At 46.9% G+C, this 25,004-nt stretch overlaps 1 protein-coding gene across 1 annotated transcript in view; it reads left to right on the plus strand.

Moving 5' to 3' along the window:
- CFAP100 (cilia and flagella associated protein 100) overlaps positions 1 to 25,004 on the plus strand; it is a 260,512-nt gene that overhangs the window by 84,342 nt on the left and 151,166 nt on the right. Inside the window, exons 7-8 of the mRNA XM_069643397.1 lie at positions 1,217 to 1,380; positions 2,511 to 2,591. Coding sequence (XP_069499498.1) covers positions 1,217 to 1,380; positions 2,511 to 2,591 — 245 coding nt within the window. The remainder of the gene's footprint in view (positions 1 to 1,216; positions 1,381 to 2,510; positions 2,592 to 25,004) is intronic.

The raw sequence follows: 25,004 nt of genomic DNA on the forward strand, positions 1-25,004 counted from the left end.
AAACAATTTGTCTTTGAACTAAATTAATTCCAATGAAAATAATACACACAGCCATTATAAACCCACTCTACACATGGAATTACCCGACTTTTTAGCTCATGTACCAGCAAGATGTTATTTTGCTTTTTTCTGACCTTAAAAACACGAAAAGGTGTTTGGCACGCAGAGACTCTATGGCCAGATTACAGATATTTTGCACCGGTGGAAGTGCAAAGAAGCATGGTATTAGCACTAGAGCAAAGTTTGCCCAATTTCTAAAACAATAGAACATATTAGAAAACTATTGCACCATGACAAGTGCAGTTTACCAGTGTAATAATTGCCCTTGTACAAAAAAGATACATTTTCACTGCATTATTGCAAAGTTTGTCCTAGTGCTAATAAGGAATGGTAATAGCACTAGGGTAAACCTTTCCCTAGTGAACAAACTCATTGAAAATGTGTTTTTATTGCACTATTGCAATTGTTGCTCTCGTGCTTATACCATCCTAAGCGGCACTTGTCATGGTGTAATAGTGTTCTAATATGTCCCAGTGTTTTCAAAAATAGGATAAACTTTGCCCTAGTGCTGAAACAGTGCAATTTCTGCACTTGCACTGGTGCAAAGTTTCTGTAATCTGGCCCCATGTTGCTGCAACGTCCGCCAAAAAGTGATGGCATTGCTACAATAGTTGTGTTTGTTGCATATGTTTATTGGGTTACTGCCCTCAGGCTGTTCTTCTCCCATAACTCTAGTGCTGTCTAAAGCTATCCCACTTTGGATTAACAAAGGGGGAAAAAGGCAGTGCAATAGTAGGGTGGTAGAGCAGGTGTAGGCGGTAAGACAGTGGCGTGGTATGACAGGTCAAAGGGATAACTGATGCAGAGTCATATTTCCCATATAACTGTCTAGTAGTAGAGCTAGGGAGGAAGCTGGAGAAGGAGAAATCCATGCTAAACAATTTTCAATCAATTACTTTTAAATGTTTATATAACAGTTCCCAAGCAGTGATGAGCATGTCTCTTCTTCAAGCAGTTAATGTATGCTCTAAGCATTGAGTAAACTGCCTAGAAAATGTCAAATTGTTCATGGAATCTCACTGTCTGGTTATGGCTTGGAAAATGGCTGAGTAAGGTGTTTCGGAAACAGTGTGCTTGCTGATTCAGCGCTTAAGAAAGGCCTTTCATTTTGACCAGGACAGGCTCACTTTTAACCACATTGGTGACTTCCTTCCAGTATGCCCTCTCCGTGAAGCGAGATGAAATGCACAAGCTGGAGTCCCTGGCAGCCAGCGAAGAATACAAGCTGGAGAAGGCCGAGCAGTTCCTTGAAGAAGATGCCGCTAAATTTGATGAGTTTCTGAAAGAGAACGATCGCAACTCCGTCCAAGCTCTCAAAATGTAAGTCATTGGAAGACTTTGCGTGGTGGGTCAGGGAGAGTTGTGCTGGATTTGCTTTACTTGGCACTAGGTAGAGAACACGTGGGCACATCTGCCGATGATCCTTGATGTCCATGCCAGAGTATGGCATGGTTTTCGACCACTTCTCAAGTCTGCCAATCCATTGAGTTCTGTAGCACTGGTACATATGGAAACACTAAATAAAGGGATGTGTGAAAGCCTGGTAATTCAAGTTCTACCAAGTTCATCCAATCTGCCTACATCTCTAGCTGCCATTGATGGACATAGAGTATAATGCAAATTTTCTAAGACTGTGTCTATATCAGGCCTTTCAACACTCACCTACTGTTCATGTACGGCCACTTCATTTGATCCAGGGACTCGACTCCATTTTAAAGCATAGCATATTTTCTGCCAGCCCTTTGCACTACTTCACGCCAACTGCTAGTGTCTTTCCTGCCCCAGCTTGCTGCATTTGCTCCACTCCTGCTGAGGGGGTCTGTTTTTATCAGACAAAAACATTGCACCATAGGCTGTTGAATAAAGCGCACCTGCAGACTAGTGATCAATCGCACGGCCACATATCTATGGTGCAAGCTGTCCTTCCACTTCCCCAGTAAGTACACATTCAGGTGAGTAAATGTTTGCAGCTTTCTTTCCATTTGGGGAGGAGCCACTGTAACTCCAAGATACTGATAAATTTTTTCATAGAGTTCAAATGGGAAATGTCTATGTAAACACTGATGGGTTCACACATATGTGCCTGGTCTATTTCTAGGCACTATCCTTTTCTCCTTATTTCCCCTTTTTTCAATTTTCATATAGCTAATCTACTTAAGTATCGCTTCTCCCACCTCCCCCTTTCTTTTGTTTTCGCCCTCTGTCATTGCATCTTCCTCCTTTTATATTGATAAGCTCTTCTCATCCTTTTCCTTAATTCTCTTCCTCTCTGATTGCCCACTCCCTTCTCCAATGCCACCTCTTCCCCCATTCTCTCTCTTACCTGTAAACATACTCCCCATCGCCATAAACGGAGCTCATCTCCTTGTGTATACTGAGAATGTTCGCCCAGTGTCTTTTATGTGTGCAGTCTATGTGCACTGATGTTTGCATTCCCTTTGTGTCTCTAGTGCTGACAAGGAAACAAAGTTAAAGATGGAGAAAGTAGCAGAAATCAAGCGCTTAACTGCACAAATGGTGACACTAAAAAGGTAAAGTACTGTCTTAATCACAAACTGATAACATTCAATGCATATATTGGGCATGTAATAAAGTACACATTGGTGAGTTGGCCCCTCTATCAGATGTACCAGATCCTTTATACTATGTGATGAATTCACTTCTGCCTCTATAGGGAGGCATCCTCCAACCTCCCCCACACACCTGCCATGCTAACTCCTCATTGTAATATCCTACTGTCTGGCCTCTCATTTCTACTCCTGGGCCAAAGAGGTAAGACGCACTTGCATATCTGTATATTACATCCTCAACTCCATTTTTGTCTCTGCAGGTTAAATGCTTTGTGGTTGTGTTGCAGCTCACACATGCTTGTGCTAATTGTAACAACTTTATTCAGTATTCCGTAAAACTTTAAGCATTTTGCAGCATCAGGTCTATTATCACCCACTGAATAATTATGAGCTGGACATGAGATGGAACCATACCTAAAATTATAGTAGTTAATTGCAAAATCTCATTTCCTTCCCAGCTACAGTAGTTTTGGCCTGCCCTCCAAATTCCTGCCACTTTTCTCTAAATACACACTCTAACTGATCCCATTTGGTTTGACTGAGATCAGTGTGACTGCATCCTTCTGAAAAAAATGGAAGTCACTTTTCATACATTCACATTTATCTGCAGATTTATTTATTTATTTATTTATTTTAATTGCATTCAAATTGAAACAATTTTTTTAGCAAAACAACGAAAATCCCAATGTAGATACATCTGAGAAAACACACAGGAGATTCCTCCCCAAACTTTAAAAAGCATCTTACATTTATCCCTTACAGTATTTCATTTAAGAATTTAACTATTGCAATTACAAATTTAATCTTTCGTCCTTCCATCAAAGTTCTCCACCAAACTTCCAAGTCGAGAATCCAAAACCCAGACAGTAGAGAGCCAAATTCAACTGTTTGTGCCTAGTTGAGAGCCAGGCAGAAAATTATGAGGTGTTTCAGATTTTCTACCTCAGAGTCATCTTTACAGTAGCTACGTTTGTTCCCCTGTAAGAGACCACAATTGCCCGTATCTCATTCGTAGGGAGAAGGTACAGGCGAGTTCTCAATTGATGTCTGAAATTCCAGTAGGGGGAACTGCTTTAGATGGGTACATACTGTGTTTAGTTTTCGAGGCTCTGAAGGCAGATGGGCGACAGATTAATAACTAGCAACTGCCTCCAAGGGGGGCGGGACCCAACACCTATTTCCAGAATATGCATTCCCGCTGTGACCATACAGACTGAGGGATGTTTGGCATAGCCTCTGCTCTGTATATGTCATGGCTGGAACCACTTTTGATTTGTAGAATAGGAGTAGCGGTCCTTGGAGAACAGCCATCCTGCTGTGTGAGTGACAGCTAGGCTGTGAATGAATGGGAGAAACCTGCATAAAAGGCAAGGTCTTTTGCTTGGAAGGCAGAGTCGACCACTGGTCGAAGGAATCCTAAGAAAAACTTGGAAGAGACGCCTGCTGCAACTCCTGGACCATTGGTTTGCCTGGTGAAGCCCTGCTGCAGAGCTGAAGCTCTGAATTTGCCTCGACTAGAAAAGCCCTGTGAAGGACGACTTCTCCCCTTGGGTAGGTGGGACCAATTGACCCCAAGACGAACTCATCTGGACATCCTCTGGGAGCTGGCTGTACTTCCACTGCTGCTGCAGAAACTGATTGCCAGGGAGAGGAACACCAGTATCGAGTGTCTCGTCTTTAAATCGGACCCGAGCTACAGGAAGATCATCCGGACTCCCATAAAGCAGGACTGACCGAGCCTGAGCCACCTCAACAGATTGCTGGACCCCAGATGCGAGGAAAGTCCATAAGGTATCTGAGAACTGCGGTGGTGCTATTTGCGAGAAGATGAAACCCCAAAGTGCCGCTGATCTGAAGTTTGCCCATTGCTGCCGCTGACCTTCAAACTGTAGTGCAGGAGTCCCCAGATGTCCTCCCTCTTGTCTCCACCGCTGAGGCCCAGGAACAACAGGATCTGCCATACTACAACTGGAACAGAAGCCAGCTGGAACCAATTTCTTCAGACCCAAGGTACTGTAAACTAAGGGGTACTTACCTCTTGTCGTGTAGCCTTACTAGCTCTTAGTTGAGACGTGCCTTGGTTGCCTTTTTCAGAGTTGCTTGCAGCTTTGCCCCACACAAGCCTCCCAGCGGGTGGCCCAACAGTGATTTCATTTTCTATAAAGACTTCTAAAACATTGTGCAAGACTTTTTACTTACCTACAAGAAGTGCTTCAGCTCACCCAGACTTTTTCTCAATTACCATTGGCTGTCCTAGCTCCTTGAAAGACTCTTCTAACCTCTGACTTTGTGCTTTAATTATCCCTCAACAAAAGTCACACATTCTATAACTTGTGCAGCTGGGAACGGGTTAATTTACTTTACATTGGGGTGGGGGGGTTCAAAAGTGCTTACCTGCTTAAGAATATTTGTTAACCATTGGTTTATTCCCTGATCTTTTCCTTTTGACACTAACCTCAGTATTGCTCTAAATGGACCAATGATATATCAATGTCCACAGTGTCCTAGTTATTTAAGTCACCTCAGGGTTTAGGAAGGTGTGTGGCATCCAAAATGGGTATCTACTGATTTAAAGAAACTGAGAGTGTGTATTTTGAAGTATATTTTTGTGTTATATATATTTGCTCCCTTCTAAAGGAGGCTTATTCAACTGACTGTTTAATCAGGAAACCTTGAGAGTCAGTGTTTATTTGTATACCTGTCACTGTGAATCTCTATGCTATAACCCTACGGCTCACATTGACCCCTCTTGAGTTAAGCCTGGCTGCTCAGTCACTCTGCCAACTTGTGTAGTACATGCTTATACCAAAGGTGGTGTTAACTTTTGCAAAGAGGACAAGGCTGGTGCAGTCTCCCACAGGGTACTGTATACAATCTTCCCTAACAATGCGCATGCAATAAGCGGGGTAGCTGGCTGCCCCCTCCCTTTGGGGCAAAGGATCTTCTGACACGTTGGACTCTCATGTCTGTCAAGAAAAAGTTTAAAAGAGCCGGGGCCAATTGGGCACCCCTGTTTGACACCCTTCAAAGTGGTTATTTTGTTGGCTAGAAGGCGGGATTTGTTCAACTGCACTCTTATTGTTGTGTTGAGGTGTATTGCCTTTACGGGGCCTATTAAGGCTGCATGGCAGTTTTTGGCTTCAGGTTTTGCCCATAATTTGCAACGGTCGAGCTGATCGAATGCCTGGACCAGGTCCACAAATACCATAAAGATCTTTGGCTTGCTATTACCTGTGTTGCCCTTCGATAGGTTGAGAGGTAGTATGTTGACTGAAGTCCCAACTCCTTTAAAAAAACCTGTTTGAAAGGGGTTGTTGCAGCTTACTTGTGTGCACTGGCTGGGGAAATGTCCAGGATTATCGTGCCGTAAAGTTTCCCAATTACGTCTAGGAGGGCGATAGGTCAGTAGTTTTTGGGGTTTTCCCACTTTCCTTTTTTAAAGATTGGGACAACTATCGCCCTCCTCCATGAACTAGGGATTTGATGGGTTTTAGTAGCTTGAATAAGCAAGGTGTATATAAAGCTAGCCCATTCTTTGGGATGTTCTTTCAACATATAGTTGGTCAGATCGACCCGGCCCAGGCGCTCTCGAGCTGTTAAGCCTTCAAATGTGTTTTTCAATATCGCTGATGTCACTAGAAAAACCCCAACGCTCGATCCCCTGATCAGGGAAACCGATTAAGATGTTGTTTGGTTCCACGGCATAACGTTTTTCAAAATGGTTGGTCAAGCCCGCTGAGCTTATTGGGTTGGTCTGTTCATCGGTGGACACAGTCCGCTCTGATTTGATCAGTGTACAGAAAACCCTCAGATCTCTGCCTGCCAACGCCCTGAGCATTTTTTCGAGTCATTCTGATACATGAGCCGTCTGATGGAAAGCAGCCAATTTTTATATCTTCTCTTTTCTATAAGGGCGGTTTCTTGGTCCTTAGGTGAAGCAGTTTTTCCTGCCGCCCTAGCTAGACTCCTGACTTCTTTTCTTCGCGCCACCATTTCTGCGTTTAATACGTGTAGGTGCTTTGCCAACGGTTCGGTTTTCTTCATGCATTTGATGGAGTATTGTTTCAAGAGTTGGGTGTATTCTGAGGTGGGGCCTGCTGTTTCGAAATACAGCAAATGTTTCTTTATACCGTTGTTGGATCATTTCAGACAAGACCCAACATTACAAACGACAACTGCCGTGGGCCTCCTTTCCTGAGTGTTGGGTCTAGAGGCCATCCATTCGAAAAGTAACAAGTGGTGGTCACTGTTGGTTGTTTTGACCACTTGAAACGATGTCACCAAGGGAAGGAAGTTGTTGGAATCGAAGATATAATCGATCACAAAGGAGCGTTCCATGCTCTCCGAAGTCGGCTGTGGGGGTATGTCACCTCTGATGTTACCATTCAGCATGTGCATGTATTTAGAAACCATCAAGGAACTCCACATGGCACCTCTAGTGAGCCGGGAGTCCTCAAGGGACATGACTCGACCGTGCGACTTGCCGATTAATCCTGGTGTATTTAAGTCATCACATATGACAACGTATTTAGTCTGTTGCTTTATATACGCGTCATTGATCAATTCAGCAATCTGATCTATAAAGACCTTGTTCAAGGCAAGCACGGGATTCCAATGAACGTTGATTATAACCAGGTTGACTAGTTTTTCTGCACTCTGAGACTGATCTGGGATCTCCCAACCAATCAGGAGTTATTGCAACATAAGGCTCGAAGAGACAGTCTCTATTGAATTTAATGAGCTGCCGGGTTTGACAGCTGTTAGGAGACAATCAGATGATGCCCTTTTCTTCCTTTAGTGGCTGGGCTCAATGAAATTTCAAAGCCGTCGAGCATGGGGATCTTTTTCAACCAACTTTCTTGTAGTCAAAGCAGATCGTAGTCACCCAAGTTTATTCCAGTGGGTTTAGTCAGATGGATAAAGCCTCGGGTGATCCAAGAGGCCAGTTTTAAATGGCTGATCCTCAGGGAAACTTTTCACTGTATGTGTAGTCCAAGGCATCGGGCTTGAATTCGGCTGAATGGCTAGAGTTTATCTTGGAGTGACAGTGCTCTCGGCAACCATGACCATTCCAATGTTTTACTACTTGTCGGTTGTAAAGCTGGAGGCGCTTTAGTGCAACCTACTTGGTGAGATGGTGACTCGGGTTGAATTGTGACGTTCAACCTAGGCTCCAAGCCGACCGGCACCCTACTTATTGATAGTGGGTCAAGATAACTTGCGACTGGGTTTACACTCTGTGCTTCTCCTACAGTTTTTCTTTTTCCTGTGGTTGCAGCAGTAGAGTTATTCTTTTGCATGGCCGATTGTGATGGTTGCGCAGGCTCAAGCTCTGAGACCTCTAAGGGGGTCAAATCGAAGACCATCATCAAAAGTCCTTCCGCCGCTTCAATCGAAGTGTTTGTTACGACTGAAGATGTAATGTAAATGTTGATCGAGTGTCCGGCGCTCGTCACCAAACTCAATGATCTTCAGGTCCGCAGCTGTCAGTTGCCTCAAGTTCGGGTCTGCGGTTGAGAATGAGGTTGTCGTCCCTGTCAAGTATTCTCTCTAATTTGAGAGAACATAAGTTCAGATTTTGATTTCCCGCCCTCCTGGATCCAGTGGGATGTTGATGTCTAATATTTGTCCATCCCGCCTTATATCTCCATGGCTTCTTTCCTGCTCTTATTCTCTTGTGGGAGAGGCGGTGGTTGTGGCGGTCGGGCTGGGTAGGTACGTGCTCGAACACTTCCAATTTCCGTTAAGACCCCCTTAAAAGTCGGTGCCTGGCAGACGTTGGAACCAGAGTGAAAATTTCCACCTACATTTCTAGACCAGGTTTGCTGCGGGGCAGATGTTTAGGGTCTGTTTCCCCTTTATGGTGTTGGTTGGCAGTCAGCCTTCTCCTTTTCTCTGACATTGTTAAAAATGGAGGTGTAAAAGGGACCCCAGTCGGTGAACCTGGGGAGAGAGGCACCCCTGCCAATGTTGTAGAGGATCCTACTGACACCGTCGCCGCTGGTTGGCTACCGAATGTGTCATCCATCGAGTAAGTGGAAAGATCCAATAAAATTTGGAGAGATGGACTCATTATCTTCGAGGTGGATTCACATGCGGGCGGTTCTTCAGAGACGGCAACAGATGCCCCACAAGTGGCAACTCTCTGAGAGCATCTGGCTTTGGATCAGACTTTCCTTGGGGCCGGTGTGGGCACTCCTCTCATGATGTTCTGTTGTTGTCAGGGGGGTAACTTAGTTCTTGGCTGATGAGTGTCCGTACATGGCTTTTTTCAATCGACTCATTCCTGCTACTCCCACTAGTCCTCTTCTACGCAAAAATTGAAAATGCCAGGCTTTCTGTGATGCCACAATATTCTTCCATCACTAAAATATTTTGCAGTACTTGGTCCGGGCAAAAGGCTGGTTAGTATTTGTCCTGTTCGTGTTTAGCAGCAACTGTTCTTTAGTCAAGTTAGTCTTGACAAATGGAGAGAAGTTAAACGGGGTACCCGGTTTACCCATTAGGCTGGTTTCCTTTGACCTACCAGTGAATTCTTAGGGTTGTTTTCCACGGTACCGAAGTCCCTCCAGTATTTCGGTATCCGATAAATCCCCCTGTGCCAGATCGCTTGTTGATGTGGCAATCTTTGTCTCGAACATCGAGGGCACTCTGGAGCTAGAGTAGGTGCCTCGCATGAGCAGTTTCCGATAAGAGCGAGAGAGCGCGGCTTGTTTGCAGGTTTTGTCGTTTCTCAGATGGACATGTTCATTTTTCCAGTGAACCTAGAGGGTGCAAAATGTGAGAGTTGCTACACGTTCTTTGTAAAGGCATACGTTTTTTGTATGTAATCCCTACGCTCTCGTCACCCGTTTGTACGGTGACGTGCCCCTCTGTACAACCGCTGTCTACAGTTGAAAAGTTGTCCTTCTTGAGAGGCACTGCGTCCATTTTCAGGCAGCAAACTACCTTGCACAAGTCAATTGTGGTATTACCCAGTGGGGCAAGAGATGTCAAAATCGAAACTACACCATCTGCTGAGGGTTGTCCCCCGTGTGGAATGAACATTCCAACGTTAAGTCCTGAGCGGTCTGCGTCACTACAGGGGGGGAGGCACATCCCCCCCGTGGCAGAGACAGGAGGAACGTCCTGTGAGCCAACCACTACGCCAGTTTTGACATCCCCTGCCTCCCCTCCAGCCCTCCACTCAAGTCTGAAGCAATGTATATATCGAGGTTCAGAGGTCTTGTTAGTCGGGCTACATGGGGGTAAGACTGGCAGTGGCTCTATTTGGATCTGCCGCTTTACCCCAGAGACACTCTCATGTGGATCGTACTGTTCGTTTGGTCTAGGGGGTGCGCCTCGTGGTCCCAGAAAGAGGGTTGGTTGGAAAAGCCCTCGATTGAAGTGAGTCCATGAGTAAAGTCAAAGGGGAGCCCTTACCTCTGGGTGGACTGTCCAACATCGATAAAGAAGTTGTGGCTGGACTCTCAGAAGCTGGCATTTCTTTTAAAGTGTGGGTTGTCCGACCACTGGACGGCGAGTTGCAACACGGGTAAAAGCCTGTAAAATTGGGGAAGAAAGCAGCGCAATATTCAAAGTTGTGGTTTTGCTTGTAATCTTACCGGCAAAAGACTCCTGATTCTCTGTTTGATGGGGGAGTGACGACTTTAAAGTTCCTGTTGGTATCGTCAATGCTGGTTCACTTTCTTTCCGGCTTTTTGCACTCCTCAGGATCCTGCATTCTTCCATTGGCCCCCTGGCCCACAGGTCACCAGACACTCGACCACACTCCACTATGCTACGCTCTTCGAGGTGATGATGAAGACAGGCGTGTGCAGGAGGAGCGGGGGGTCTGTATAAGAAATGAATGAAAGACTTCACAGGTCTCAGTCAACGCAACAGGTAGGCAGCAATCAGGCAGCAAATCCAGCACACCAGACGCTCAACCTCACTATCTGCTAATGTTAATGCTCTGGTTGTCGTCATTTGTAAATCACATTGGGACACTACTTTATTCATCTCTCTTCCCAAACCTTAGATGCCTTTAATTACTTTATTAAATTTCATATTCCTTTATTTTTTTTAATGTATTTATTGTGCATATGCGTAATCAATACCTTTACACAAATCACTAACGCATCAAATACAAACATTTCACCTATAAACATATACAATTCATCAAATCTTCTAAAACCCTACTAGAATACACATACAACATTTTATGTATACATTACCTAAAAATAGTTCAATAATAACCATAATACATACATAATATAAAACATCTTTCTAAACCCTATCAATCATTTTTTTAAATTCTTTCCAGACTTGATAAGCAACTGCAGCAACAATTAAGGGGGAACCAGAATAAATGTGTGCCCCAGAATAATCATAAACAATGCTCTCTATTCTCTCTACAAACTACTATATCTCTTTATATAATTCAAATGTAATATCTCACATTCAGTCAACACATCTCGCACAGTTTCTATTTCACTTTTGCAAAGTCTACATAATCTAGGAGAACGTGGCGTGTTAACCCATGCTCCAAGATTGTCCTTGGTTGGAAGAGCATTAAAACGAAGTTGCATTATAAAGACAGTAAATTGTCGATTTTGAGTAGTAAGCACATACCTGAAAGAATTAGGCTAATAAAGCATCTGCCTTACATACTCTTGATACTTCTTTTTCACAGACATCGAATCATCTCACTGCTATACCACACTATTGCTTTATTTTGTAACTCTTTAAATACTAAAGCAACATTAATTGGTGTATTTATAAACAATTCTATAGGTCTATGAAAACAATCTATTTTAGCAATAGATTCATCATAGGCTCCAGACACAATTCTATTTAGTTTTCCAAATAAACCCAGCAAGGAAGAGCCCATCACCATCCATGGTAACCATGTTAAGATAAAAACGAGCTCCTAGCTACCGTCTTCAAGCTTAAAATAGATGTGATACCTAATGTACAACACAGTGCCTCAACAGGGACAGAATTTGGAAAACCCAAAGCAAGTCTTCCACCAAGGAGTTTCATCCAGGAAATGTATTTGTCTAAAATGACGTACATGGTGCAGTTGATAAAATCTAGACAAGTCTATGCAATATTTGCAGAATATGCCCAAATGATCGGAGTAGAGTGTCAGTGGCAGAGTGACTGCTCAAGATCGATAACCTAGTATGAATTAGTGTTGTGCTTGTAGCCCACTTTTTAAAATGGATATATTTCTTTTGGTTTTCCATTGCTCTTCGCTTGGCATATTGCTACAGGCCAAAATGAATTTTAGCATTATATAATGTGACGCGGTCCCCGGCCTGATGATGTGGCCGCCGTGGGGGTACAGTACCATCTTAAATCGCATGATGCTGCGCACCCTCTGCGGCACAGGCACGATTCCCTAACCGTCTCCTCCATTCCAACTGTCTGCCCAAGAGATAGTACAGCAGAGATTCAATAGCCCATTTAACTCCTTCTCAATGGTGGCATATGCCTGCTCATGACTGATGAAGAGGACGGGCCACCCTACGTCATCCTTTTTCTGGAACAGCACTGCTCCAATCTCTACCCCTGAAGCATCAATATGGAGAAAGAAAGGTGCAGTGTAGTCAAGACATTGTAGGACAGCATAATCGGCCAAGGCCATCTTTCTGAACTGCTTCTTCCAGGTTCCCTGTAGTTTTTGACCCTCTTGCAGCCATGCTTGACCGATCCGTCAGTGTTGCTCCTACGGTTGAAAAATGAGGAATGAATCTTCTGTAGTATCCTACAAACCACAGAACATCTCTGATGTGCCTGGCATTGATGAGGAAACAGCAATTTGTGGATTACATCGAATTTATCCTGATGAGGCCAGATGGTCCCCTGGCCAATGTAATACCCCAGATGCTTGGTACGCGAGAATGCCACCAAAGTCTTCTTTGGGTTGATGTGGAGTCCAGCCTGGTGTAGGGCCACAAAAACGGCACACAGAATTTGTAGGTGAGCCGTCAAGGAAGTACTATACACAATTATGTCATCAAGGTAGGCTCACATATATTGTTAGTGCCCTCTTAGGATGTAATTCATGGCATAACATCCTTTCATCGACGGTCAGAATTTTGATGGGTTTTTAAGGGTATTCTTTACAGAAAAAACTCATCGAAATATATGGGGGGCTGGGAAAGTGTATTTAAGGGATGGGGGGTCGGGAATAGTTAACAAACAATAGGGGATGGAGAGCTTGGGGGGGAATCCCCCCTAAAATAAAAAAGTTAATTTAAATGAGTTTCTTCGGTAAAATACTCATTAAAAACCCATCGAACTTCCGACTGTCAATTAAATGACATAGAACCGGAATTCATTAGATGCTGGAAGGTTGCCGGGGCTCCATGGAAACCAAAGGGCATCACTGTGAATTGTATAATCCCGTCAGTGTGGCAAAAGCATTTTTCTCCGTATCAACATGGCAGAGAGGAATCTGCTAATAGCCCTTTGGGAGATCAGCGGTTGTGATGTATGAAGCCTTTCCTAACCTATCAAATAGGTCCTCAATTCGAGGCATCGGATATGCGTCAAACTACGAGACTTCATTCAGTTTCCGGAAGTCCATGCAGAATCTGATGCTGCCATCTGGTTTCAGCACTAAGACAATGGGGGAACACTACTGAGTATGAGGGGGCTCTATTACTCATATTTTCAACATTGACTGTATTTCCTGATTTACGACTTGAATTCAAGCCTTTGGGATCTTGTAGGATCTTCACCTCACTGTGGTTCCCAGTGTGGTGTTTATTTCCTGGTAACCCTGCATGGTCCATCCAGTAAGGACAAGAAGATCTGCTTGAACCCCTGCATGAGTTGGTATAATTCCTTACTTTCCTCCTTTCGGAGCTCGGGATTAATACGTAATGCCCCCACTCGGTAACGGTCCCTTCCAAAATCCATCTCAGAGGAGGTGTGTAGTTTAGTGCTGATAAGTGCTATGGTAGGAGTTTGCACTACCCACTTCTTGAGGATATTCACATGGTAAGTTTGTACCCAGAACATTCGGTCCTCCTGCCGTATAGGTGACAGGTCCAAGTACTTGGTCTATCGTATTAGGACCCCCGCCAAGCCGCCAACATCTTGTTTTCGGATGTCGGAATTAGGACCAACTCTTTATTTCCCACCTAGAAGCTCTTCCGCCATGCCCCTTTGTTATACTGTGTTTCCTGAAGGCTCTGTGCTTGCTGGAGATGAGAGCGAGCCACCGACCAAAGTTTTTCCACTCTTTCAGCCAACTTATGTGCATAGTCTATGATGGAAATATCGTGCTGATGTTGCTCTTTCCACTCTTCCTTTTAAATATTGAGAAGGTTTTGCACTTGCCTCCTGAACAACAGTCCCAAGCGTGCAAATCCGGTGGAGGACTGTGGCATATTCCGAAGAGTCATAAGGATCCATGGAATTAACCAATCCCAATCCTTGTCTGATGGATTCATGGCTTTCCTCTGCATCTATTTGATGGTCTGGTTATATCGTCCTACCAACCCATCTGTTTGAGGATGATTCAGGGAAGTTTTAAGATGTTCGATGTGAAGAATCTGACACACCTGTTTGAGAATAGTCAACATAAAATGAGCCCCTCGATCGGTCAAGAGTTCTTTGGGAATTCCCACACGGCAATGAACGGCATTAACACGTCACATATTTGCTGCATGGTGATGCTCCTTAGAGGAAACGCTTTGGGGTATCTGGTGGCATAGTCCACTATTACCAATAGATATTTGTATCTTCGACTAGTGGAGTCCAGGGGCCCCATGATATCCATCCCAATCCGATGGAGAGATTCTAATATCAGGGGCATTGTCTGTAGAGGAGCTTTCTAGATTCTAGCTGTTCTTCTTTTGGCATTTGCCGCTCTGTTTACAGAAGCGTGCAGTCTGTCCATATATTCCTGGCCCGAAAAAACGGGTCAACATTTTCGGAATAGTCTTCTCAGACCCTAGGTGGCCCTCTCATAATTGCACATGAGACACTTCCAGAATGATGGATCGGACTTTAGAGGGGATCAGTAACTGCTTCAGTGATTTTCCATCAGTTTGAGCTACCACTCAGTAGTACAGCCCTTTCTCCTTGGTAAAATAAGGTCCTTGGCCTTTCCTCTTGTCTTGTGTGGATTCTCTGGCATTCTATAAAGTCGGATCCAGCTCCTGGGCTAGTGAGTAGTTGTGTGTCCAACTTCCAATCGACAGTAACCGGCATCATGACCCTCTCCTTCTATTGTTTCTGCATTTCCCTTTTCTCAAGACAACTTCTTTTGGATCAAACGGGTTGTCCTTCCAGGACTTCTCCATGGAAGGGGGCGTTGTCCAACCACCTCTCTTCTATCCGCTGTATGATATTGGGCATCACTGGGACATCTGACCCTACCACCAGGGCTTCAGTGAGCACATGTAGTATGGCTGCTTTGATCCTCAATTGTTCCCCAGCAAATTACACCTTGATATCCTTAGTAGGATAGGTCTTCACATCCCCATGCAAACACCTGATTGGAAATCCTCCTCCCCCTAGTTCCATTCCACCTACCAGCTATGAACTGACTGCTGTCTGCAGGCTTCCGGAGTCCACCATAGCCCGGGTAGGTATGCCATCCACTTTTGCCTCACATGTATAGGGGTATGCTGACCTCTGGGGAAGGGGTTGTTCCATGGGATAGCCTCCACCCTTTGGCACGTTAAAAAGACCTATCTCCATAGACACATCCGGGCAATATGCCCCCAATAGCCACACTCATAACATTGCAGACCCCGAAGGCATACTCCTACATCCCTTCCCCTTTCCTCCATACTGTATGGGCGTCCCTCGCTAGGGACGGGAAACGGAACCTTTTCACCAGAAAAAATCATCTTCCCCTTTAAATTTAGATGCGCGCTGGAATGCGGCCCTGGGAGCATGCACTCTCCTGACTCCACTCCCAAGTCCTCTTTTCCGCGTCAACTGGAACGGACCGCTTTCACCAGCGCTCCTGGGTTAGGCTTCATAGTAATTTCACGTGCTCGTCCCCAGAAAAAGTTATTCTGTTTCTTCTCTTCCAATTGTCAGGTACTGCTCTGTCCTCTGGTGCCATGCTACTCCCCGGTGCATGTCGACGACGGCGGGTTTCAGCAGGTGTCCAGCCTGCGAGGGTCCCTTCCATACACCCGACCCTCATGCACTCTTCCTCTGGTGAATGGGCCCAGACCACGGCTCGGAGGGCTGTACCGCATGTGTCGCCTTGACCCCGTACGCTCTGATGAATCGGTTGGCCAAGTCGAGAGAGCTCTTCGAAAGGTCACCTCCAGAGGACCTCAAAGCATACATGAGAAGGAAGACCAGGCCCATGGTAGTTGCTATGTTTTCCTCTGCACTCCATGAGGATGACTCCTTCCCCTGGAAGCTCCCAAGCGGGAGGGACCACCCAGGTCCTAAAACCAGCAAGAAGACCGAGGCTACACCAGCTAGGGGTCGCAAGATCCTACCGGTCGTACTGTTGATGGGCCGCAAGGCTCTATTACCGGGCCCCGACCTGAGGGGCTTTGCCCTAGTAACGGACCCATGTCCAAGGGGGCACCTGTACGCAGCACTACCTGCACCATGGCCGAGGGCACTCCGCCTCCCAGGTCTCGGCCTGAGGTGCAGGGAAGTCCCAGCCTTAGCTATTCAGCGTGCAGGCGGAGACTGGACCCGGCTCAGCAATCACCACGCCTCAGGCACATAGCAGTGAGCAAGACAAAATGGCCACCGGGCAGACAAAATGGCGGCTCACCCGGCCCCTTTCCCACTTGGAGATCAGGCAGGGAAGCGCTCATCCAGATGGGATTGGGCAATGCCTGTTACCTGGTCCACGTCCTATCCCTCTACTTCGCAGGGAAAGTATGCATCCCCCGGTTTGGTGAGACATGGATCGCCCAGGACACTGAAGCCTCAAGGTCCGGCCCCTATGCCCTCAGGTGCCACTACATTGCCAGGTTCCCCATTAGCTTGCGAGCATAGGTTATTCGAGAAGTTCCTCACCCTCATAAGATCACCACCGATGGATACCATCCTCTGGGACGTAATTGGGGACATGCTCCCTCTGGTACGGACCCAAGCTCCCACTGGGATCCAGGTCTTGGGTCCAGCTCAGCCCCTGGCTCCCATGCCCGCTCCAATCACAGCAGCTAAGTCCCCAGCTTAGCCCCCAGCACTTCCAGTCAGCACGTCACAGCTGCCTGCGCCCAGCACTCCTCCTGCACTCCCAGATCGGCATGACACACCGGCAGACACTAGGAGGAAGATCCGGACACACAATCATCCACTAAAGCATTCCATGAGAGGCTGGCGGGTCTGGCAGAGTACCTAGGCATCCCTCAGCCGGAGGCAGGGGTCCTGGCCGAAGTGCTTACACTTCGTCCTCTCACAAGAACTGGCATCCCTCTCCAGAAGGACATGGAATCCCTATTCAAAAAGGGCTGGGTCAAGCCACACTCTACCAATAATCGCCTGGATGCCAAATACAGGCAGACAGAGGGGGATTCCCTCTCATTGTCGATTCACCCCCAGCCACATTCCTATGTTATAGCAGCGGCATCTCTATATTCCAAACCGCAGGTTTCCTCAGCTGCATCCGCTTCTGCGCTCTTGGGCAAAGAGGAAAAGCTTTTGGAGTTGTTTGGAAAAAAGATCTACTCAAATGCCACGCTCCACCTGTGTCAGGCCAACGCTGACGCCATATTGGCGGCTGTTAATCAAAAGTTGTGGCGGTGGAGATCGCAGGCTTCCTTTCAGAGCTCCCTTCCCACAGCCAGACTCGGTTCAAGGCAGGGTTGGCGGTGGCCAAAATTGTGGCCCAGAATATAATGGAACCTACAGTGGCCCACATTGACTCCTCAGGCAGAACCATATGTATCACCACTGACATGAAGAGAACGGCTTGGCTCAAGGCAACAAAAAACGCATCCTCAACATGCCTTTTGAGGGGGTGACTTGTTCCACTCGACACCAGACAAACTAGACATGTAAAAGAATAGCTCCCAGACAGCTAAATCCTTGTCTATCTTAACAAAATACACACCCAAGACCTATAGCCAGGCTCACCAGCGCTCGGTCAGGCCTTTGGAGGCTTTAGGGATTCCAGGAGAGACACTGGAGGCAACCTGACAGGTCTCCGAGCCAACACAGGCGCAAGCAGCACAAGGCAGCTAACAAGGTTTTTTTTATCCAGTACTGCTCCTCAGCACCAGCCTCAAAGGGAAAGAAATTGTGACAGGTCCATCTGGATACATGAGCCTCCGGTGGGGGGCAGGCTTTCCCTTCACATACACTCTTGGCGGATAATGTTCGCGGACCCGTGGATCCTCTCGGTAGTGTCCACAGGCTTCCAGCTACCAATTCCTCCATTCCCTCCTCCCCCCCCATCCTGTAAATTGGGACAGCAACTCTGTTGGCGAAAATCTGCTTGCTCTTAGTGAGCCAGGCGGTGGAGGAAGTCCCAGCTTCTCAGTGAGCCAGGGGCTTCTATTCCCGGATATTAACCAAATACAAAAAGACCAGGCTGGTCTGGTCTGAGAGTTGTGTTGGGCCTTTCTTCCTAGAACCTTTCCCTTCCCCTCCAAAGGTTCAAGGTGGTTACCCCAGCCTTCATTGTGGAGACTTTGTGTGGGGGAGACTGGATGTGTTCCCAGGATTTGATGGATGCTTACCTGCACGACCCAATTTGGGAACCCCATTGGTACTTCCTGCGGTTCAGGATCATGGGTTTTCACTTTCAATACAGAGTTCTACCCTTTGGACTCAACTCGGCCTGAGGGTCTCTACAAGGCTAATGAACGCAATGGCGGCTCTACTCAGGGCACAAGGCCACCACATTTATCCATACCTCGACGACTGGCTAGTCAGGGCGGCGTCGCCGGAGGCAGTGTGTCACACGGCCTGCACTCTCATTCATACCCTATACTGAGATTTTCTATCAATCTTAAAAAGTCACAGCTAATGCCCACTCAGACCACCCTGACATTTCTAGGTCTTATATAGGATACAAGGACCTGGAGGAACTTTCCCTCAACGGACAAGATCACAGCAATCAAAAAGCCACAAGGCATTTCCTCAGCAGAGCATTAACCTCAGCCTGGTGGTACCAGTACCTGCTGGGAATAATGGTGGCATGTCTCCTCACTGTGCCGCATACGAGACACAAGATGAGGAGGCTGCAGCTTCATTTCTCAGCTTCTTGGAATCAGAAGAAGGGCTCTCGGGTGGAGCCAGTCAGCATGCCACAGCATCTGCACCAGGACCTGGTCTGATGGGGTGCAGACACCACCCTGCTGGTAGGCAGGCCATTCCAGCAGCTTTTACCACAGATCATCATGACCACCGACTCGTCCCTAGAGGGATGGGAGGCCACCCTGGACAACCACAGCATCTATGCAATCTGGTCTCATCAGGAGCAGCTACAGCACATCAACACAGACTTTCAGGACACCCTCATCCTCTCATTGTCTGACAACATCAAAAAGACATCCCAAGTCATACGCTTGGGCGATCTAAACCTAGGGCCCAATGACCCCAAGGACCCCCACGCCAAATCCCTCAAGAAAGCCCTATCCACCTTGGGCTTCTCGCAAACTATCTCCGAACCTACCCACGTCAAAGGGCGCACACTCGATTGGATCAGCCATCATAACTCTTCCATCCATATCACCGCCAACACTCCCATCCCATGGTCCACCATCACTATATTTAATTCAGGCCCATCTCCCCCTGTCCAGCAGCCTTCGCAAGAAGCTCACGCCAATTGACAGCTGAAAACATAGCACCGTTTCTTCTTGTCCCTGCTCTGCAGGCCCCATTTTCCAAAAACCCATAAACCATAGCTAACACCTTTAAAGAGATTGTCACCCAAGCATTTGACGCCATTGCTCCACTCGCCCTAAAAAAAGCCAAAAAAGCCAAACATTCTAACACATGGTTCTCAAAAGAACTGCTTGACCAACGTTCTCAAAAGAGGCTTGCCCTCTCCGCATGGAAAGCCAACCCCTCTGAAGCCACCAGTAGCGCCTTCAAAGCCATTTCCATATCATACAAAGCCAACATCACCCTAGCCAAAGCCGCAACCTTCAATTCAAGGATCAATGAAGCCAAATCAGGGTCCAAAGAAATCTTCACCATCTTTAGGGAGCTGGAAAAACCATCCACTCCTCCTCCCTCTCTCCTCAAGGACGAAAGCTGGTGCTGGTGTAACAGTATTGAATTTGCCATGCTAGACAAGCTCAATTCTCTTCAAACTAAAATTTGTGGCAATCAAAAAGCTCTTCACCGCCTCATAGCCTCATAGCCAACATGCACAGGAAAACGCCTAAGCCCTCCCCACTGTTTGACTTTAAAGATATGACGGAGCTGGAAGTTTTCGCCCTGCTCAAATCCATCAAACCCTCTAACTGCAAGGGAGATGCCTGTCCAGCCCAACTCATCAAAGACTCGGCATACATCCTAGCACCCTTCTTAACCGCATTCATCAACTCATCCTTCCAGGCTGGCCACGTTGCAACTGGACTTAAGGAAGCATGGGTACGCCAACTCCTTAAAAAACCGTCCTTGGACCCAACGGTCCCCAGGAACTATAGGCCCATTACAACCGTCCCATTCTTACTCAAAATCCTGGACAAAGTAGCCTACCTGCAAGTCCAAAAATTCCTGGAAGATAACCACCTCCTCGGCCTGCGGCAATCTGGCTTCCGCCCACAACATGGCACCAAAACAGCTCTCCTAGACTTAAAGAATCAAATGGACTATCTGATAGACACAGGCAAACCTGCTCTCCTTCTGCTCCTGGACATATCCGCAGCCTTTGACTTGGTGGATCACAACACTCTGTGCTACCATCTAGAAACTGAGGCTAACTTCTCCCCTAAAGCGTGTGACTGGATAACCTCCTTTCTCCAAGAGAGGGCCATGAAAGTCTTCTCTGACCCAGCCTGTGCCACCCACAGCCACATCAAATGTGATGTTCCAAAGGGCGTCTGTATCGCGCCCACACCTTACAACCTCTTCACGAGGCCTTTGTTCAGCATCCTTGACTCCTTGTGCATATTGTATACCAATTATGCAGATGACACACAGGTGCTTACCCCACTCACTGGGCACTATGAAGCTGATATGAGCAGGCTCACCACCGTTTACTCCACTTTCCAATCCTGGATGGCAGACAATTGGCTCTGCCTCAACAGTGAAAAAACTGAACTTCTGCTCATAGGGTCACCCACCCCCCTGGGCAACCTCGATGAACAGTACATATCCTTTACCATTGATAATATTTCCATCAAGGGCTCTAACAATGTTAAGACAATTGGAGTCTACTTGGACTCAGATCTGACCATGGATAGACAGGTTAATGCCATCGTCTCCTCGTCAGCCTATTATTCTAAAGTTCTCAACGCAGCCAGACCCTTCCTATCGCACCAGAATTGCCTCACTATTACCAGGGCAATAATTGGATCGAGGCTGGATTATTGCAATGCCCTTCTTGTAGGGACCTCCTGCAAAAATCTGGCCAAACTCCAGCTGGTTCAAAACAACGCCATCAGGGCAGCCACAGGAACCTCAAGAAAAGACCACATTTCTGGAGAAGGCAGGCCCACTGGCTCCCGGTCAAAGAGAGAATTGTCTTCAAAACCCTTGCCCTCACTCACAAATGCCTCCATGAACTTGCACCCCCGTACTTGGCTCAAAGAATCACCAAGCGCACCGCCACAAGACCTCTGAGGAAGGGCTATTCCAACATGATTGTCACGACTAAACTCGAAAAGTCTGCGCTGGGGGCTCCAGTTTTCCTACACTGGCCGCCACCCACTGGAACGCACTACCCACCCACCTAAGAATGATCGAGTCCCACTAAGAATTTTGCAAAGCTATCAAAACCAAGCTTTTTGTCTGAAAGTAAAATGTCAATTATGTAAAATGACGTCATTGTATTATTCATCTGTATGTAACTCTGATCATATCTGTATTTCATACAGTCTGTATTTGTATCCAAGAGACCTTTGGTCGCCCGTTAACTTGTGAATCAAAACTTCCTACAAAATTCTTGTAACAGCGCCTTGATGTCGCCGGGCTGCAAGTGCCTATATACATATAAATAAATAAACTGGCTCGAGATGATGGCCATCTGGCTTGTGCGGAAGGCCTTCCTTCCCATGATCAGCAGCAAATCGTTCTGCATACAAACAGACAGCTCCACCTGCATGTATAACATGAACAAGCAGGGCGATACCAGGTCCTTGCCTCTCTGCAGGCTTTTGATAGTCATTTGGGAGTGGGCACTATAGAACAATATTCACTTGTCAGCGGTCCACCTTCCGGGGGAATCCAACCTGTAGGCGGACTGGCTCAGCAGGCTGGGGATGGACAATTACAAGTGGCAGTTGAATGAAGAAGTCCTCCAGGGGATCTTCAGCAGGTGGGGCTACTCTCAGGTAGACCTCTTCGCCACCAGTGCCAACAGGAGATTCCCACAGTTTGCCTCGTGACTGGGGTAGGGCAGGGGCTCGTTAGGCGACACATTACAGATCCCATGGACCAGCATGAATGCGTATGCTTCCCCCGCCCCCAACTCCTCTGGTTCACAAAGTCATCTTGGAACTCCTACGTCTGTCAGATGAGCCCCCGGTACATCTGGCGTTGGGCCCACTTACTATCCCAACAGTGGGGGCACAGTGGTTCTCGCTGCTCCACGGAAGATATCCCTCGCAGCTTGGTTTCAAAACAGTTGGCCCTGAAGCATCTGCACCTGTCACGAGATAACCTGGCTATCATACAAGGGGCTAGAAGCAGCTCCACCAGGAGTCAATACAGGAGCAAGTGGACCAGGTTTTTGTCACTAGGCAGAAACAAAGAAGATTGATCCACTAACATGCTCGCTGGACGATGTTCTATATTTCTCAGGCAGCGCATCTGGCTCATTCAGGTGTGCAGGTAGACACATGCCATACGTATCTGGTGTCCATAGGGGCCTACAAGAACTCTGGTGACGATATCTTCTCATCCTCCAATCCAGTGGTTAAGAGACACCTGGCTGGTCTAACCAGGTTATATCCATCTGTCTGATGTCCACACCCAGTCTGGGACCTGAATGTGATGCTTGTCGCCCTGGCGCACAATCCATTTCAGCACATGACGTCTGCAGATATCAGGCTGGTTACCATTAAGACAGCCCTGCTGGTGGGCCTTACATCGGCATGCCGTATCAGCAAAATTCAGGCCCTGGTGGCTTCAGAGCCCTATACAACATTTCACAGTGACAAGGTGGTGCTTAGAACACACCATGTCTTTCTTCCTATGGTTGTCTCCTCCTTTCAACTAAATGAAGAGATAGTACTCCCGACGTTCTTTGCAGACCCAAAGTATGAGGCTCAGAAGGTATTGCACTGTCTGGATGTCAGGCATGCTCCAAGATTTTATCTGGACAGGACTAAGAGCTTCTGTAAATTGGATGCTTTGTTCATCACATTTGGAGGATCAAAGCCAGGCTATCAAGCATCCAAGGCTTCCATAGCAAGGTGGATGGTTATGGCCATCAAGGAGCCGTACAAGGGGCAGCACAAGCCTTTGCTAGCAAACATGCACACCCACGCCATCAGAGCCAAGGCCACGGCGGTAGCTATCCAAAAACACGTCACATGGTAGACTATCAGCAATGCGGCTATGTGGGCTACCTTCTCTGCCTTTTGCAAGCACTACTGCTTGGATGCCAGCACCAAGTCGTACGCAGCATTTGGCCAGGCAGTTTAGAAAAGCTTGTTTCCTTAAGAGAGGCAACTCTCCTCCCTGGGGCTGCATTCAGTTGTAATTGCCCATACGGTATGGAGGCAAGGGGACGAGACGTAGGAGTAATTCTAAGTTACTCACTCTAGTGACTAACGTACTCCTAGTCGGTAGTCCCCTTTCCTCCATATGTCCCACCATTCTCACCTCTAACAAAACCTGTGTCAGTAGGCAATCTTAATATTGTCGAAGTGTCAAAAGGGACTGAGGTGTTGCGCCACTGGGTGGAGTCAGGGGAGCACATGCTCACAGGGCCGCGCCCCTGCAAGCATCTAAATTTAATGGGAAAGATGATTTTCTTCTGGTGAAAAAGGGTCCGTTTCCCATTCCTAGGGAGGGACGCCCATACAGTATGGAGGAAAGTGGACTATGGACTAGGAGTACATTAGTCACTACAGTGAGTCATTTATAAGTTAGCATAATGATCCTGCTGGGTAGTCCTCCATCACCTTCAGGCTTTTGGTCACCACTGGTCCCCGTCCTAGTCCGCGTTGGGCGGTGGATGCCATTCCAAGGATTTTATTAGACTGACCATAGAACATCATTCTTCCCTGACCTGCTTTTTGGTAGGTCGAGGCAATGTTGACGGCCTCTGCCAAGCTAGGCCGATGGTGTTGCTTCACCCATCACTGCACGGGCAAAGGTAAGGCTTCCACAAATTGTTCTAAGACAATTCTTTTCGCCATTTCATTGGTGATGGTGGTCGTTGTCTGGAGCTATTTGTCAGCTAACTCCTTCGCCCATAGAATAACTGCGTCTCATGCGTTAGTAATCCTCTCTCCCGGAACTATACCTGGTATGTTTCCTCATCGTGGCCAAGTCCCTCCAAGACTACTTAATTCATATCAACATAATTGGTGTGCCCTGTGGGATTAGTAGCCTGATAGGTGCTCCGCATTTCCCCCCGTCATCAGGGGAGCAATATAGTGACTCCATCTGTCTTGGGACCAATGGGCGTTCTTTGCCACCCATTCAAAATTAACAAAGAAAAATGCCAAGTCTTCTCCTGGTATATATTTTTGCAAGACTATGGTGGGTACCTGGCACAGTCTCCTCGCGTTAGTGGCATCCAATAACTTTTTGTAGGGCCTTTTGAAAGGTTTGTCGGTCAGCATGAGCCTATTGATTCTGTAGCTGCAGCGCCTGCTGCAGTTGTCGTTGGCCTTCCATCAGGGCTTTTAGAATGGCCTCCATGGCGTTCTCTCTCAGATCCCACCTCTCACACCACTTTTCAACCTCAACCTGGGGGGACGGGTCCTTATATAAATAACACAACGGATGACGTAGATCTAGTTGAGGGTGTTTTCATTTAGCAGAAAACATCTTTCACCAAAACAAGACTGTGGTCTCCTCAAGGACTGTTATTAACCTATCATGTTCTTCCTGAGACAGTCTGCTTGCTGTTCCCAGCACGCCTGTATGCTACAAGGGTCTGGGCTGGTGCTCCTCCATGGGCAGCATTCCGCTATGTCGTCCAACCCCCTGCTGGTAGTCTTTTAGGATTTCCTTTTCCCCAGGAAGATCCTAGATTCCCAAAGTTAACCAGCCTTAACTTGTGCTATTCTCCCTCGTGGGCGGCGGTCTGCGTTT

Source organism: Ambystoma mexicanum, chromosome 2p (genome assembly GCF_040938575.1).
Source record: "Ambystoma mexicanum isolate Mex_15411 chromosome 2p, UKY_AmexF1_1, whole genome shotgun sequence".
NCBI lineage: Eukaryota > Metazoa > Chordata > Amphibia > Caudata > Ambystomatidae > Ambystoma > Ambystoma mexicanum.